Source organism: Rhipicephalus microplus, chromosome X (genome assembly GCF_043290135.1).
Source record: "Rhipicephalus microplus isolate Deutch F79 chromosome X, USDA_Rmic, whole genome shotgun sequence".
Lineage (NCBI taxonomy): Eukaryota > Metazoa > Arthropoda > Arachnida > Ixodida > Ixodidae > Rhipicephalus > Rhipicephalus microplus.
In genome coordinates this window covers 159,069,934-159,089,335 of record NC_134710.1, presented here as the reverse complement: position 1 = coordinate 159,089,335, position 19,402 = coordinate 159,069,934, and the positions used below count along the sequence as shown (strand labels likewise).

The 19,402-nt window shown below is 45.7% G+C and overlaps 1 protein-coding gene across 2 annotated transcripts in view; it reads left to right on the top strand.

The window, feature by feature from the left end:
• LOC119176906 (uncharacterized) overlaps positions 1-19,402 on the top strand; it is a 566,139-nt gene that overhangs the window by 230,903 nt on the left and 315,834 nt on the right. For both annotated transcript variants that reach the window (XM_075878066.1, XM_075878065.1), the window contains one exon: positions 7,914-8,112. In XM_075878066.1, the coding sequence (XP_075734181.1) occupies positions 7,914-8,112 (199 nt within the window). The remainder of the gene's footprint in view (positions 1-7,913; positions 8,113-19,402) is intronic.

Below are 19,402 nucleotides of genomic sequence, written 5' to 3'. Positions count from 1 at the left end.
TATGAAAGGGAACACACATTCGCTGACCTGCTCTCTACAACGGCGGCCTACAGTATCATGCAGCGCTTGTCCAGCGGCTATATCTTGTTGTTCTGTTTGTCAACAGTTGACGTCGAAGGCCAACGTCTTTTCTTTTGATGTCTGCTGATGATGGCCATGTAGGCAGCCGCCGTAGAGCGCTGGCCACGCGCTCACGTGTTCCCTTTCATACAAGACGACAGTGTGCAGTACATTTAAACCACACGAATGTGTATAGTACCTTTTGTGCAAAACAAATGCAGCAAGACAACACTTTCTATTAAAACTTCACTGATTTTCGTGGTAATGCAATAAACGTCGTCAGCGGGAAATTATGAGGAGCCGATAGTATCGCACAAATCAATTATTTTTTTCTTTGAAGAAAATTTCACGCCAAACTTCAGTATTCATGGTCCTACTGAGGCGGCTATTAAATGTGTTGACTAACGAGTAGAATCGAGCATCGGTATGCCATCTAGCAGTTGGCCAGACCTTCCTGGCTCGGTCGCCAAAAGGCTCGAGGGGCCACTCTTTATGAAAGTATATTTCTCTATGTGACGGCTGCTTGCAGCGCATGGAAGTGGGAGTGAGAGCTAGTTCAGTCTCCATTTACGTCATCAAGCAGCAGGCAAAACAACCAGTCATTGGTGACATGAAACCGCTGACCAGATCGCAACCCCTCCCTTTTCAATGTGAATACGCTAGAGGCCCGGCTTCTTGCGTAATTTTCCTGAACGGGAAGACGCAAGCACGTCTTCTCTTTCATAAAAAATGACTGTGTACATGAAAAGGACAATGCTTCTTCCATGATGAAAGGCAATGAACTGCCGTGTTTTGGCCATCTTTGTGGAGCTTCTCCTGCGTTCTTTAGTTGTCTCCGACTGGAACTGGGCTAGTGCTGTGCGTTATGTGGGCTGCGGTTTCCGCTCGCCTTTCATCTTGCCCTGTGACAATCCTTTATACGGTTACATTATACTCACAAGCAGTCGCCTAATAGCTGTGCTCTGAAACCATTAACACGGCAACTTGGCTAATATTGTGCAGAACTGCTAAAATTTCGCTTCACGACGGGGGCTACCAAACTTTATACTCTAATGTAAACGTACGAGTAGAATGCTTTATGTCCCAAGGTTTATTGTTATATCCAATAATAAAAATCAGTAAAAACAAACTATGGCGCTCTTCTGCGTACGGGATGAACCAATGCATGAGTGCGAAGAATTATGACCAATTGCTGGGTGTCCACCCTAAACGGTTGAAAAATGCAGAATTATTGTATTGAAAAAAAAAAAAAACGTGAGGAAGTTCATATTACAACTTTGATGAACATTGAACTTAGGAAGCATGATTTATTGATTTGGTTACTGATTCAGCAATTGCTTCTGAGAAGATTGACTAAAAAAATAGCATAGCGAATGCCGGTCTACTACTCAAACGTTTATTATTAATGCTCTAGTGGGTATCAAGCAAGTGTGCTTGCAGTCGTTACCCAATGAATGTTTTCAAACGACTCTGAAAAGCCGCTCTTGTAGCTTTCGCTGTGACTGTGTTGTGCCTTTCACGCAGGCCGGGCGTTTTTTATTCATTTACTGACTGAGAAATTGATTGAATAGCATTCAACATCGTAAACAAACGCGCGCGTACTCATACACATCGCACATGGTCAGCTGAGGTATAAGTTTTAAAACATTGTGCTTTTTAACGTACAGTAGGACGGTTTTACAGTTTATGCGATCGTTTTCACTTGTTACTTCGCTTTCGGAAACCGTAAATTCAATACGAAACCCCGTGCCCAATACTTTAACGCCGGGCTTTGCCGTAAGTTGATCGAAAGTGTCAGCACAGGGAAGTCAGTTGTAGCATGCCGCGTCCTCAGCTTATTCCAGTACAGGTCAAATACAACCGTAGTATTTCAATGATTTTGTTATATACAACCTGGACTATATGACAAGTCAGAATCTTATGCGTGCATTTTCTATGCAGCGTATTGTCACTCTATGGCAGTTGACATCAGCGAACATGCGAAGCACAAGTTCAATCAAATTTTTCGTGTATATTCATAATTAAATTTTTAGGTGCTAAAATAAACGCAAAAACAAAAAACGATACAATTTTGGGCATACAGCAACGATAACCACAGCCGTGTGGATGAAAGAGGGGCGCTTCTCCCCCCCGGCCTTCACATGTTAAGATAACCCTGCGCATGCCTATACAAGGTGTCCCACGTAACTCCAGCCAGAGTTTAAAAATATGCCGGAACACGTAACTACGACGTGACCAAATGTTTGATGCTCACCGTTGCTAGGAGTTAGACTATTTTTGTGTACTCAAATATTGTTTAATTAGACCTGTTTAATTAACTAACTTTTGAAGAAACGAAGATAGATAGCCAAAATCCATTGAAAAAGTTGTGGATCGGTTTGAGAAACGTCACATTAGACAGTTTTGAACTTTGTATCTCTTAGAAATTAGTGTTTTTATGCTAATTACAAATGCCCGTGAAATACGAAAAATACCGCGTGACAAATCCGCTCGTGCGCAAGTGCGCGCAATGATTCTAGTGCTCTCTAACGTTCCACGTGCGAATGACCACAGCATTTGCCCCAATGTGCGGTCTCGGCAGGGTTGCAACAATGATGGTGGCTTTACGATGAACACGATTTTCTATCGGCCACAAAAACAATAACCGCTGCGACTGCTTATCGCTGTCATAAAGCGTTGCGAAGGAAGCGTGTCGTTCGTACGCGGAGCGTTAAAGAGCACTAGAATCATCGTGCGCACTGACGCGCGAGCGGGTTTGTCACGTGGCATTTTTTGTATTTCGAGGGTATTTGTAATTATCAGAAAAACACTAATACTTAACAGATATAAAGTTCAAAACTATCTATTTGGATGTTTTGCAAACCGATGTACAACATTCTCATTGAAATTTGTTATCCATCTTCGTTACTTCAAAAGTTAGTTAATTAAACAGATCTAATAAACTGTCTTTGAGAACACAAAAAATGATCTGTCTAACTCCAGGCAACGGTGAGCAACATGCATTTGCTCGCCTCATAATTACGTGTTACGGCATATTTTTATACTCTGGCGAAAGTTACGTGGGACACCCTGTATATGACAATAATGTAAAACATGCACAGAGTTGCACTCGCAGGCACCTACCTTTCTCGAAAAGGCACGTTGGCGGCGTACACTTGCTTCGTCAGCTGGTCTTCGAGTGACGCGACGAGTCGACCTTGACTGCGGGCATCCTTTGATCTAGAGGCAACGTGGTGAGTTCTCGATGTGCACGAACTGTCACGTAGATTCTTCGTGCCACCGAGCGCGTTGCGAGAAACCTTCCCGGTGCAGTTCATCGATGGTGTGCGGAAGCATTTGAAGATGGAGCATTCTAAGACTGACTAACCACGTTTATCAGAAACACAGGAATTGTACTTGGGAAACTGGCGGCTGCTCCTCGCACAGTTTGCACACATACCGCGCGTCATATCCATTCCAGAAGTTCTGGTTAAGTCAATGACCACATCATAAAACGCGGCAAGGAAAAAAAACACACTTCAGCACAAACAGAAATGCCAGGCTGAGACCACGTTGAAGAAGCGCGGCGCCATGTCAGGGAAGAAAAATGTGGGATGACGACAGTGGTGACGCTAGTGGTCACAGCCTAAGTGCCTGAAAAAATTTCACTTCCGATGCTCTCGGACATGACGTGATTGCCGCCATGGCAGTTTGGTGGAGCTTCTTTAGTATGGTACAGCATGGTGCACCATCATTTTCCTAACCCACCAATCATTCGCTGCTTTCCAATATACGGGCGATGTGGGCCCACTATCTTACCAGAATATCCACTATTTTAGCTGGCACTATCTCCCATGCTTTCCGCCAGGACATCTATGGTACACTATGCCACCCACCATTGTACACTATGACCATAATGGTTTCCAGTATACCCAGTATTACTTCAACAATATCCACCACCTTTTCCAGTACCCACTTTGGTAGTTTTTCTGTTAGGGCAAACAAAGATTGCAGTACAAAAGAAAAGAATTAAGGTTGTTGAACCATTATCTTGGCTCTCATTGACTGCTGCGCCAAAAATGCGGCCTTTCTCACCAAATGATTCATTTTTTTGAGGTGTCAGATTATTTTATTGTTCGTGCGCTATTTATTGAACGTGAGTTCTCGATACGCCAATGTATTGTTGTTTGAGCATGAGCTCACTGATTGTAGACTTGGAAAGCATAACAGCATTAAAGGGTTCCTCTGAAAGTACGAAGAACGAGCATGTCATTCTCTCCCGGCGTCTCCTGTCATTGTCGCACGATTCGTAACGCCAACTGTTCATTCGCGTGACGTCAGGATGCAATACGCTTTCGATTGGTCAATGTACGAGAGATATCTGTTGGGAATTGTATCTTGCGCTCTTTTCCCACGCAGTCGCACGCCCGTTCTTTCGCGTCTCGCATGACTATTGTGAGCAATAAACAGAGTTCACTTTGTTTTCCGCGTTTGTGAATTCGCAAGAAGAGATTTGATTGATTGATTGATATGTGGGGTTTAACATCCCAAAACCACCATATGATAATGAGAGACGCCGTAGTGGAGGGCTCCGGAAATTTCGACCACCTGGGGTGCTTTAACGTGCACCCAAATCTGAGCACACCGGCCTACAACATTTCCGCCTCCATCGGAAATGCAGCCGCCGCAGCCGGGATTCGATCCCGCGACCTGCGGGTCAGCAGCCGAGTACCTTAGCCACTACACCACCGCGGCGGGGCACTTCGCAAGAAGAGATGTAAGCGTGTAGTAAAAGAGTGCTACATCCTGACTGGCTGAACGTTTCTATAGTCCTCATATTAAAAGCCTCTTAAGAAGAAATTAATGGCGAGGAGGAGATAGTGCTTTTATGAAGGATTGTGAATGCTAGAAAATAATAACATTTGTTCGAGCTTAACATCCCAAAACAACCATACCATATGATCATGAAGCGCCGTAACACAGTAGTGGAGGGCACCGAAAATATCGACCACCGGGCTTCTTTAACGCGCACTTAAATTGAAGTACATGAGCCTCGAGCATTTTAGCCTACATTGAAAATATTGTAGCCACTGCTGTGGTTAGAACCCGCGATGTATGGCTCTACTGCGGAGCAACGTGGCGAGTCAAAGCGAGAAAAAAAGCTGCTGTCTCGCCTTTGAAATCAGTGTGCTTTAGGGGACTTTTAATGATAACTAGCACACGATAATACTGTGCCTACAAAGTGAATCGAGCCCCTATATATTCACTAAAGCGTATCAGTATATGCAGAAAAAAAGTGCCATTGCATTGTTTTCACTGCAATGGCACCTTTCACGTATTATATAGAAAACAAGTGGAGGTCTCAGAGAAGTATTCCTGTGCTATCCTTATTTATTTATATAATTATTTTACCCTCAGGGCGCAAAAGGGTTGAAGGAGGTAGGTAACACAAAAACTATAAAAATGCACAAACTGAACATAGAAAGACAACAAATAATTGAAAAACATGTTGACGCAACACTAAGCTATTGTAGGCTCGAGACGTGTTCTGTTAGTCAGCCCTTGAACGCTGATGCATCCTCGATGCAGGCGATTGGGCGGGGGGGGGGGGGGATGGGGAGTGGTTCTACGTGGCGTTGGTCTTTGGCAAAAAAGTCTGCAAAAGCATTAGCGAGGCAAAATGAAAAAAGAACTTCATTCATACCTATGATCAAGACGTGAGTATGAAGGTCCTAAGCTGAGTTCCTGTTTAATTGAACTATTTTGGTAAATTATTTTTTGAAAAAGACATAGACGAAATATTTCCCTTCGAAGTGTCAAATCCGCTATAGTCCAAGGTCCGATTTCATTAGTGAAACGCTAGCTGTGTGGGAATAGTTTGAAATAATAAAGCGCTATCAATTATTTTGGATGATAGTTGTAAATGCTTTTTGATTGGGGGCCCAGACAGATGAAGCTTGAGTCCAATTAGTGATTTGTAGAGTAGTAAATAGAAATGACATGTAGCTTTGGAAAAAAATTCCGCGTATGTACCTGAGAGATCTGTTGGCATCGTTAGTGATGTATTCAATGAGTGGATGTCAAGTAAGAATATTGATGAGCTGAATTCCGAGATATCTGTATGATGTTGCGTACTCGGGGTTTATGTATTATTGAAAAAGTTTATCTGTCGATTAATAACAGTATGACATTAGCCTCGTAAATTAAAAAAATATGAAAAAAGTTGACTTTTTCTATTGGCTTACAAAAATAACTACTGTCGTAAGTTCTATATAAAAAGAGATGGGTGCCACAGGCGTACTTGATATAGTAATTATAGTATACATAATAAATAATAATAACCAAGAGGAAGAGGATAGTGTCATGATGGACCGATAGCAAAGTATGAACACAACTAATAAAAAGAAATAAGCACACTAGCCATATTCAAAACAGGCGTTGATGATGATGACGAAATAATTTTCATAAAAATGCAAAACATACATTTACATAAAAGTGTTTTTATAATCTGAGGTTAAAGGATTCCGAAAAGACAGGGTAACAACAATATGGTTGGATAGCAACGCTACAGTCATGATATATTTCAAGTGATTCAGTGAACAAATAATAAAATTACAAGTGGAATACACAAATTTCAACGAAATGAGATGTTTGTGAGAAAAAGGCAAAATACAAAAAATATAATACCCCATCATAGTTTGATTTACAGCTGAAGTTACTTTGTTTAACCGTTTTCCTCTACTTCTCTGGTTTGATGGATTAGGTATTTTTAATACTTTTATTTTGCTCTTTTCAAGCATGTAATGTTTTACTAGACATGCACGCCATGATTATCATGTTTGGACGTGTCACATACCATCGTCATCCATCCACGTGACGTAGCACCAAATATGACATATGTGAAGCTAGCGAAACGGCCACGAGCGCACTATGAGCGTAGTATTATTGATGTTTCGCATGAAACGCATATCATGAGTGTCATGTTTGCAGGTGTGATTTACCTTTGTCGTCCATTCACGTTTTTTACATTAGGTTCTGTCATTTCTTGTTTGCGATGTAGTCATATTATACCATACCAGCTTTGCAATATATTATGTGAACGAAATCACCGCAAGATCATCAAGACCATGGTATGTAAATCATGACATGAGATAACAGTGAGGTTGGATGCCCCGCCGCGATGACCTAGTGTCTAAGGTACTCGGCTGCTGAACCGCAAGTCACGGGATCGAATCCCGGCCTCGGCGTTTGCATCTTTGATGGAGGCGAAAATGCTGTAAACCCGTGTGCACGTGCGCATGGTTTGGGTGCACGTTAAAGAACCCCGGGTGGTCAAACTTACGGCGTTTCTTATAATCATGGTGGTGACGGGACGGTAAACCCTAAATATCAGTCAGCAATGTGGTTGGATAACGACGCCACAGTTTTGGTATATTTCAAGTAATTCGTTAAACAAATTAATGAAATTACATATGGGCTGCACGAATTTCAACAAAATAAGATGTTCGTGTAAAAAAAAAACGTGATACAAAAATATAATGCCCTCGTAGTTTTTTTACAACTGATTTCACTTTTAACTGTTTTGCTGTACTTCTTTGCTGTACTTCTGTACAAGAAGCCAATATCAAGGGTGTTGCAATCTATTTCCAGGTTCAATGGAGCCTTTGTGTGCATGTGGTCAGCGATTCGGGTCCGCAAATATATGAATGTTGTTCGTAAAAAAGTTTAGTTCAAGTCTACCGTAGTCCCGCGTTTTTTCTCGTCCCCGTCTCTTATTTCGCTAGTAGTTCGTATTATTATCGAGCTCTGCTCATCTGTCCAGCGCTCCAGGGCACAATGCAGTGACTTACTGTCGGTGCTCTTTCATCCCGCAGTGGCTGTTCGGTCCAGTGATCAGGTGGAGGCGCACCCGCTGCTGGTGGCCGCGCAGCCTCCCGGCGAACTCGTCGAGCTACCGGAAAACACCAAGCGCTGCGGCATGAACGGAAGCTTTGCGGTGCTCTCTCAGCCGCTGCTACAGTGGAGGCCCCAGGGCGGAGCCAGGGACGGTCGCAACGAATCAACTCTACTGACGTAAGCGGCCGTGTTTAGTCTTATGTATATGTATGTGTAGTGTATACCACGATTGAAGGAAAGGCGAACAGTGCGCTATCTACGCACTGCACCGTTCGCATCCTTCCAAGCGGTAGTAGCATTTGTAGCCTGCCTAGTAATAAAAGACATTAGAGCCACGATACAGCCAAGAACCACTCTAGCGTTTTCCTCTACCAAATTAAAAGCAAGGTGAAAACAAATGCGAATATGGAAGCAGTAATCGCCGCGCTTGTCTGTGTAGAAAATCGCGGCGAGTTACTGGTACGGTGAGCCATCGGTGTAGAATGTTACTTCTGTAGTTTTTTTTTTTTTTTTGCTGCGAAGCTGTACATTTTAAGCATTAATGTCTGTCACTGGGCCTTGAGGAGAAAAACGTATATACTAATAGTTATTGGCTTTTAACCTCCTAAAACCACGATATATGATTTTCAGAGATGGCGTAGCGGCAGGCTTCGAAAATTTCGTCTACCTGGGCTTCGTTGACGTGCACCTTAATCCAAGTACACGAGCCCTAAAGTTTTCACCTCTATCGAAAGTGTGGCCGCAGCGGCAACAACTCGATCGAAATATTTTTGTACCATGGAAATAGAGCAAACTGCGGTATACTCTCCGCTGTGCTACTAAAACAGAAGACGGGAGCACGCACTCGGAAAACACCAATTGAATCTATATTGGAGTGAATCGCACTTTTAGACAAGTCTTGATAACTGAAAGTCGTATATGTCATTTTGTAACGCTGCATGTTTACCAAGGTGAGTCGCGCATGCGCTTGAAATTACCTAGGATGTAACGTTATTTCCTGCAAATCAATGGTTGGTTGGCACCAGTTAATTCACTTCTTGTCCTCATTGCTTTATGCTTCTAATATTTATTAGGTACTGTAATAACAGAAGCACCTACTTGGCGTTAGTACTAGTGGTGGTGTTGAACATGAGTGGTACTTTGTCACATCAGTATTGTCTACACTTCACTGACGCAACGCTCTTTTACCAGTGCAACATAACAGAGCTCGTCTGAGCCTTTAGGCACTCTGTGCAAGCATGGAATCTTCCTCGACGAAACTACTTATTCATTACTGTATGCTTAATGAACATCTACAGTACCGTATTTACACGATGTAACGCACGTTTCTTTCCAGATTTTTGCCACCTAAACTCGACCCTCGCGTTAACAGTGGAATAGCGAAATTGTATTTTTTTTCTTCCTCGATGCAATATAAAGTCGCCTCTCACGTCACACTCGTGGTTTAAATATAGTCCAGTAAATACAGTAGCCAAGACATGCACACACTAGTAATCCGCTTTCAACCGAACTTCCTGAATAGGTTGTTCTCGTGAGATTCTAGGTCAATATATCTCTTTATTGCGACTGCATCTGCACCGAGCGAACTTTTTTTGGGTTAGTTGGTATTGACTACAGCAGATAATTCGTCTCAAGTTAATACATACGCAAAATGAAGTTATGCATGTGACAGCTTTTGCTGTCGAGTAAGTGCTCCTCTTGTGCGTGTGTTAATTTGCAGCAAAATATGCGGTGTAAAATCGAGGCGAAAGAGGATTCACGAAGAACGCGGCCGGTCCTGCCGAACAAATTGGAGTAAATGAAGCGAACTTGTCTGCAATGAATGAGGCAATTTGTATGAAAAATTGTCCTCTTTTATTATGCATCAATTTGCGTTAGTCACAAGTTTTTTTTTCTTTTTATACTTGATTTTTAGAAAGCTGGGAACACAGTGGCCATGTTGTAGTTTTTCTTTGCTTCTTGCGACTATTTTTTGTTTTGTTTTTTTTTTCGCCAACTTCAGAGAACAAAAGCAAGGAAGCTCCTTAACCAAGTACGTTTTGAGTTTTGCGCTGGGTTGACCAAAGAGACTGACGACTGACTGACTGAACTGTTTACGCGTGCCACGAAAGTGCTGTGTCATGAGAGGAGTGATACAGCATAGCCAGCTGGTGCTTATTGCCTTCGTGTTTTGTCTTTCGTGCGTTCGTGCGAGGGACACTTGCACGCTTTCCGGCTGGCCACCCGAGCCACAATAGCATGCGTATGAGCATGTGAATCCTCTGGCCCCTGGTGGTCCGCGACAGGCGACGCGGGGGAAATTAAGGCCTGCATTATGAATGGCGCTAGATACAAGGAGCCCTGAATATTTCACTTCGCGCTCACGGTCTTCCGGTCCTCGCCATTCCACTTTTTATACACACACACGCTCTCTCTCGCTCTCTCTTTCTCTCTCTCTCTCTCTCTCTCTCTCTCTCTCTCTATATATATATATATATATATATATATATATATATATATATATATATATATATATATATATATATATATATATATATATATATATATATATATATATATATATATATACATGGTGTTCATAAAAAGGCGCCAGAAAAGAAGGGAAACACGCAAGTAGAATCTAGTTTCCACGAGAGTCGCGCGAACGCGACATGCGAATGCAGACATAAGTCTGAGTCGGTGCAAGATGAGTCGGTCGCAATCTTTTTCTTTAGGCAGATTATATTATTATTGGAGCAAATGGTCCTCGGTCAACCCATGGCATAGTAATTATAAAACTCGCTCTTCCTTCTCCATCTTTTTTCTTTCTTTTCAAAAGGCACTCTTTCCGATAGCTCGCCTCGTTTTATCGGTACAAAACGGACGCAAAGACCGTCCTACGTGTTGGTGCAATATTTTCGGACGCACAATCGTTGCCATTTTGAGAATGGGCGGCACGATCATTGCGTTGATTCACTCTGGCTTTTGTCGACATCCGCATGACAAATTTCTTCAACATCCCCGAGCGACATCAGAAGGAAAAACGAGCGAAATCCCGTTTCAACCATTTGGACGTTATCGATATGAGTTATGGGTGAAATAATGAACTAAACTTTCTTTTACAGACGCAGGCAACTTGACAGGCGGGAGACTAAAATATCAGTTGGTCTTATTCGTAGATGACATTGAAGCGCGTGTCCTCGAAAGCAAAGGACGCCGTATCACCTTTACAAGAAAACCCAGCGATAATAAATACAACACACAATTGAAATGGTGAACATCTCCGAGGGCGGTATTACAAAAGTTAATATTGCACCATTAACGATGGCTTCTTAAGCTCGGTGATCTGTTGCCTAGCGGAGTAGCAGAAAGAAGCCGCTGGACATTACTTACAATCGATCACTTAATTACTGTCTGATAACTGGATTTTCTCGAAGTTTCAGTACTCAATGTGCTGTGCTTCTGGTATTTCGAGCAAGGGCCATTTTCTGCAAAGGTGAAGGCAATTATTGAACGGCCGCTACGTAACGTAACAACACACACACACACACACTATATATATATATATATATATATATATATATATATATATATATATATATATATATATATATATATATATATATATATATATATGTACATATATTTATATATATATAGTAACGTGGTACGGGCACCCAAATTTGAGCACACCGGCCTACAGCATTTTCGTCTCCATCGGAAACGCAGCCGCCGCAGCCGGGATTCGATCCCGTGACCTGCGGGTCAGCAGCCGGGTACCTTAGCCACTAGACCACCGCGGCGGGGCACTTCCAAGGTAGTGTCGGTGCGAGATTTTTCCTGTGCGTTGTCGAACAATAAACATTCGCAGTGTGCGCGTCAGCTAAAAGCGCACTGCCGTTCTGTGTGTCTGATCGGAAGCTTCTGTCTCTCACTGCTCATTATCAGCGATCGGAATGTTCCAGTAGGAAACACCAGTCCATCACTGCGTGTTTTGCGCCACCACAGCTCTACAGTACCAGCATCAACGCCGTCGCCAATGTAAGCGTTAGCGTGAACTGCTTGGCATCTACACATGGTTCCTTTTAGCGGAAGATGGTGTAACTTTTTTTTAATGAATGGGAACGTTTTCCTGCTTCGGCTGTGCGCTTGAAAACGCTTGAAAGCCCCACAGGATGCAGTCGCTATTTTCGAAGATGTTAAACAAACACTTGGTGCCACACTGCAGGAGGTACACACAAAGGAACCTGGTGTCGGCATTCACACGTGTGCGCAGGCTAAAAAGCGGCGTGGAGCTTGAATTGTGAAGCCTAAAACGTGTGAACAGCATTCGGCTGCATCATACTCGTGCTGCCAGTACTTCTGCGTCCAAGATATTTGCTTAGGCGTGGGGCTAAGAAGTTCGATCAGTTGCAGAAAGCACTTACTGAGACGCTCTCCCACGCACGCTTGCCGACTGATGAAGCCTTTCTTCTGCAAGTTGGTGCAAAATGTTGCCCATCCTCATATCTACTCCAAAATTAGGTAGATTCTTTCTCAAATTCAAGCTGCCTCATCCAAACCTCATTTGTTTTCCACGGGGCCGTATGCGTTCTTGTCCAGAAAGTGTCACGCCTTCTTTAGTATAGACACAATTTTGCTACAAAAATTGGCACAGGGCTTACGAAATAATGTTTCGCATTAAACATTCCATTTAGGTATCTTCACCTAAACGCTACAGCTTTACAGAACTAATTTCCCAGAAAATCCGGCGTCGGCGTCAAAAATTGTGAGCAAAACATCATCATCCTAAGCGTGACCAAAAAATTTAGAACGATGCAAATGAAATAAATTTAATGATAAAAATGGTGGAGCACATTGGAGACTGAACCAGCATTGTTTAGGTTCAGGTGGGGATTGAAGGCGGGTCGTTTTGCGTGGCAAGTGGATGTTCACCACACGGTCACGCCTCTGCTTGTGAAAACAGTGAAAAGAACTTCCTCTGCTTGCAAGGGCAGCGAAAGTAGCTTTCATGATTCACAAAAACACGCGTACTGTATACACGCTTCACAATGCATCATGAAATATAGCAGTAATAATGCGTGGCACAAGCGTCGATTGCTAACGGGCGTCATATTATGTGATCATCATAATGGCACCGTGGTTCAAAGCCGGTACCCCACTACAAAAGTCACTTACTCTATTGCGCCGATTTCTTTAAAGGAGCCCTGAAACGCTTTTTCAAGTAACCATGGAATGAGTTCAGTGGAAGAGCTTATTGCCTCACAAATTCAACGCCGTAAAAACTTTAGGACTCGGTCCAGTTAGAGTGGAGTTGCAAAGATTTTTCACACGTTGTAATCGCATTCTCTCTTCTCTCGTCCCGACAAAGGTGCTGAAAGCTAAGCAGGGAAGCATGGTAGGGCCACAGAGAAACGTCACGCGAGCTCCGTGACCTTCAGCACTTTTTTTTTTCATATGCGCGGCTTTTCAGTGTGATCGCGCGCGCATGTGGGGACAAGTAGCGGCCTCCCGCGGCGATCTTTGTAACGAGAATTCGCGCCATGTTGAGATCAGCCAATGCTTATAGATGGGCTTTTAACGTGCGATTTTCGGGTATATCGCGTGATTTGTCGAGAAAAGAGAAAACAATTTTAGCTGAATTTGATAATTTATTGGGAATTCCAGTGCGCGTGCTGCACTATATTGTTACGGGGAAGTGGGCATGGCCCCACCGTCGTAGACGAATTGAAGAGGAAGAAGCGGGCTGAGCGCGTGAAAGTCTGGCAGCTCTGGTGGTTCTCACTTACTTGTAAATATTGGTAATACACTCATTTATTTCTTCCGTGTGTTTGTAATCCACGTAACAAATTGGTGGGCGTGCTGGGTTACAAAGCGCCATACAACGGAGCTCCGCAGTGGTCGTCAAATTGGAGTTTCCGTGATGGAACACGTGACTGATCCCACGGCCACCTCTCCATTGGCCTCGGCAGCACCTGCACCATCCACGGCAACGCCTCCACCGGTCCCACCCTCACCCACGTACGTGCCGACTACAAACGTACCAGTGCGCTCAGCCGGTATGACCCGACTCTCATGCTGACCAACGTGCTGTTTTACCTGAAAGGCATGGCCAAAGTCTGGTACGAGAACCATGAGGAGGAGATCGGAAGTTGAAATTTCCGGAGCCCTCCACTACGGCGTCTCTCATAATCAAATGGTGGTTTTGGGACGTTAAACCCCACATATCAAATCAGATCGGAAGTTGGGACACCTTCAAAGAGAAGCTTCGTGACTTATTTGGGAAGCCTATCGGTCGAAAGGAGGCTGTGAAAAAGGAATTGTCTATACGTGCTCAGACATCCACAGAGCCGTATATCTCGTCTATACAGGACTTGCTAGCTCTATGTCGTAAAGTCGACAACGACATGTCAGAGTCTGATAAGGTTGGCCACGTCCTCAAGGGGATAGCGGACGATGCGTTCAACCTGCTAATGTGTCGGAACTGTGTGACCGTCGAAGAAATTATTCAGGAATGCCGGCGTTTTGAACAGGTCAAAAGCAGGCGTATTTCAAGATCTTTCACTCGACTGCTGAACACCGCTGCGACGTCCTCCTGTGAAGATGGACTGACCTCTCGTCGGCAGTCTTCACCGGCGTCTGAAATTACGCGAATCGCCCGGCGGGAAATCGAAGCAATTACACCTGCTCTTCCCGCCAACGGCCACATCGATTCGCAAGTACCTCAGGTTTGCTTGGTACAGTCGATTGTGTGGGCAGAACTCAACAATTTGGGCTTCGATGTGTGCGCGGTTGCTCAGTCTCGACCGAATAGCTTCGGTTAAAGCTCACCGCCTCGTCTCAGGTCACCCTCCCAGGAACAGTCTTATCCACGCTCTCGCGATCCGGCCGAATGGAGAACTGCGGATGATCGTCCAATCTGCTTTAACGGCCGCCGCATAGGTCATGTCGCACGTTATTGCCACAACCATTGGTCTTCGTCCCGAACCCAGTATAAAACTGCTCGCCGTGCCAAGAGCTACCGCCTTTTCCAGCACCCTGCGCCGATCGCCGACAGCTACCGCCGCCTTCCACCCTACGCCTTCGATGCACCAGATACGCCGCGCAGCCGCTCACCGTCGCCTCGACATCATCAGTCTCGTTCGCCGCCTGGACGTCGTCCGTCGTCCCCTTCTCTACGACTCCGCCCGACCTCCCCGCTCAATTCCCACCAGGGAAGTTAAGCGGTGTAGCTCTTAGAGGTGAAGCTGCATCCTCGATACCGACCTCAAATACTCTCCTCGTACTGCCGACACGACTAAATTTCATCAACGTCGACGTTGACGGCCTGACTGTTTCTGCACTTATTGACACCGGGGCGCATATTTCTGTGATGAGTGACCGACTTCGTCCCCGCCTGAAGAAAGTGCTTACACCGGCTGCTTCTGGCATTATTGGTGTCGCCGACGGAAGAAGTCTTGCCATCACAGGAATGTGCCACGCACGCATCACAATCGCCGATCACCCCACATCTGTGCTCTTAGCAGTTATTGAGCAGTGCCCCGATGACCTGATTCTTGGATTGGATTTCTTATCCACTCATCTCACTCTCATCAACAGTGCAACCAGCGTTCTCCAACTTGAACTGCCTCGACTTGGGGCTGTGCCGTCCTCACCGTCACACCGCTTGTGCGCTGTTGATTATGTTCGGCTGTCAACGCAAGCCACCACGTTTGTGGCCTTAACGATATCACCAGCTCTTCCTGGCGGTGACTACATAGTGTCTCTAATAGTGGATGTACTTTTGGCCCGAAGTGTTGCTGTGCCGCATAGCGTTGTGACTGTCGTGGACAATTACGTTCAGCTTCCGCTCCTCAACTTCAGTAGTTCGAGCCAAGTTCTCCGGCAAGGTATTTCGTTAGCCCATGTTTCTCCACTTGATGCATGTAGCATCGTGGCATTAGACCCTGAAGACTCCTCGTCCCCTATTGCAGCCAGCCGAGGAAATGCACCTACCGACGAAATCACGATGATGATTGCCCCTGATCTTTTGCCCTGTGAGGCTGCGCAACTCCACCCCGTTCTGACCACCTACCAAGATATTTTTGACATCGATGACCACTCAATAGGTCAAACGTCCGTCGTGCGTCATCAAATACATACCGGCGATGCTAATCCTGACACACGGCGACCATATAGTGTTTCCCAGTCCGAGCGCCAGGTCATACAACGAGAAGTCGAGAACATGCTCTCCAAAGGAGTCATAGAGGCCTCTTCAAGTCCATGGGCGTCACCTGTTGTTTTAGTCAAAAAGAAAGATGGCAGTCGGAGATTTTGCGTTGACGACCGTGCCTTGAACAAGATAACCCGCAAAGACGTATATCCGCTGCCACGAATTGAGAACGCCCTCGAATGCCTTCATGGCGCGCGATACTTTTTATCTATAGATCTGCGTTCGGGCTATTGGCAAATTTCTGTCGATGACTTAGACCAAGAAAAAACTGCCTTCGTCACACCGGATGGCCTTTATCAGTTCAAGGTTATGCCTTTTGAACTGTACAACGCCCCGGTAACGTTCGAACGCATGATGGACTCTCTCCTCCGTGGTTATAAATGGTCCATCTGCCTTTGCTACCTCGACGATTTGATAGTTTTTTCCCGAACATTTGAAAGCCACCTAACTCGTTTCTCGACCATTCTAGCCGTTTTTCGTTGAGTGGGGCTCCAGCTGAACTCGAAAAAGTGCAACTTCGGCCGACAAGAAATCATGGTCCTTGGTCATCGCGTATGTGCTGCTGGAGTCCAACCGGACCCTGACGAGATTAGCGCTGTGAAGAACTTTCCTCTGCCTTCTTCGACCAAAGATGTTCGTTGTTTTGTGGGCTTACGCTCGTACTTGCGACGTTTTATACGCGATTTTGCTACAATTGCACGACCACTAACTGATGTTCTCAAAAAGAACGCGCCATTCTTGTGAGGCCAAGACCATACAGCTGCGTTTGCCGCAATGATCGACCTGCTCACTTCACCACCAATACTGGCTCACTTCGACCCGTCCGCAACGACTGAAGTACGCACAGACGCCAGTGCTCATGGCATCGGTGCCATCCTCGCTCAACACCAGGGAGGCAAAACGCGTGTTATTGCGTATGCCAGCCGCCTTCTCTCCACACCTGAGCGAAACTATTCTATAACGGAGCGCGAGTGTCTTACGCTGGTCTGGGCTGTAGCGAAATTTCGCCCCTACTTGTATGGGCAGGAGTTTTCAGTTATTACAGACCGCCAGGCTCTGTGTTGGCTGTCGTCGCTCAAGGACCCAACTGGTCGCCTAGGTCGCTGGGCTCTACATCTTCAGGACTATAACTTCGACGTAATTTATAAGTCTGGCAGGTTGCCCCAAGATGCCGATTGTCTCTCGAGCTATCCGGTGGACCCTGCTAGCCTCGCTGTCTATGAGAGCGATTCTTGCGTGCTCGCCATATCTGATTTGCGCGATATCGGTACAGAGCAGCGCCGGGACGCAACCCTCAAGACGGTCATTGAGCGAATATCTCCAGGACATTCCGACCCTTCGCTCCATCAATATGTCCCCCGCAACGAAATTCTGTATCGCCGCAGCATGAAGGCTGATGGCCCGGAATTTTCGCTAGGTATTCCCCTACACCTACGGGCGACCATTCTTCAACATCTGCATGATGCTCTAACGGCAGTACACCTGGGGTTTTCACGCACCTATCACCGCGTGCGGCAACGGCTCTTTTGGCCTGGCCTGTATAAATTTATGCGCCGCTATGTCACTCTGCTTGCGAGCACTGCCAGCGTCACAAACGTCCTGCTCTCCGTACGACTGGCCTGCTCCAGCCTATCGACATTCCCCCGGAACCATTCTTCCGCGTCGGTCTCGACTTGCTCGGTCCTTCCCCGACGTCCGTGTCAGGCAACAAATGGATCGCTGTCGCAACTGACTATGTGACCAGATACGCTATAACTCGTACCTTGCCAAGTAGCTGCGCTACATACGTCACAGACTTTCTACTGAATGACGTCATTCTGCGGCATGGGGTTCCGCGCCAGCTTCTTACGGATCGTGGCCGCTGCTTCCTCGCAAAAGTTATCGGCGAAATCCTCCGTAGCTGTTCCACTGAACATCATCTTACTACTGCCTACCATCCGCAGACCAGCGGTCTCACGGAGCGCCTCAACCGAACTCTTACAGACATTTTGTCCATACGTCTCTTGTGACCACCGTGACTGGGACGCAACGCTCCCCTAAGTGACCTTTGCATACAATTCAAGGCATGACACCGCCTGCTATTCTCCGTTCTTTCTTCTGTACGGCTGCAACCCTTCGTTGCCATTCGACACACTCCTTCCTTCTGATACCACCGTACCAACACCGTATGCTCAGGACGTTGCTTCTCGAGCCCACGTCGCTCGCCAAATCGTGCACACAAGGCTCACTGCTTCTCAGGCCTCACAAAATGTCCGCTACCATGATTGGCACCGTGACGTTGACTACCCTGCTGACTCTCTCGTCCTACTTTGGACGCCGCATCGACGTGAAGGCTTGTGCGAGAATCTCCTCCCGCGATACACAGGGCCCTACAATGTTCTTCGCAAGGTCACCGACGTCGACTACCTCCTCACTCCCGTTCAACCACACACGTCTGCTGCCACACTACCTACTGATGTTGTTCATGTGTCACGACTAAAACGGTACTATACTGCCAGTCCTGATTGACTTAGCGGCGCCATCACGGTGCTTTGTCCGCCGGGGGTGATGTTACGAGGCAGTGTACATGGCCCCATCGTCGTAGACGAATCGAAGAGGAAGAAGTGGACTGAGCGCGCGAAAGGCTGGCAGCTCTGGTGGTTCTCACTTACTTGTAAATATTGGTAATACACTGATTTCTTTCTTCCATGCGTTTGTAAGCCCCGTAACAATATTATTTGGCTCGCGTGTTGCGGGAGCCTCTACTACCGATCGGCAGCGTTTTCTGACCATACTCAAAAAGTGTTACAGGGCCGCTTTAAGGCCACCTATCGGGCTCAGAGCAAACTCGAAAAGGTTTGATGCATTAACACCTACCATTTTTCTTTCCATTTCTCGCTGCGTCGTCCTCAATTAAAGCTGAACCCTCTTTGTTAGTCTCCAGGTTTCTGCTCCGTAGCTTAGTACCGGGCATGTAGCGCGTAGACAGGATAACCGCTGGTCATTGAGGGTAACTAACTGGATTCCCAGAGAAGGCAAGCGGGTTAGGGGGAGACAGAAGGTTAGGTGGGCAGATGAGATTAAGAAGTTTGTGGTATATATATAAATTGGCAGCAGCAAGCACAGGACCGGGTTAACTGGCGGAACATGGGAGAGGCCTTTGTCCTGCAGTGGACGTAGTCAGGCTGATGATGATGATGATGATGATGATGATGATGATGATGATACGCACTAGGAATAGATGTCGCTATCGCGTGCTACTCCTAAAGGAGGAGCTTTAGGGTCGCCTAACTTTCC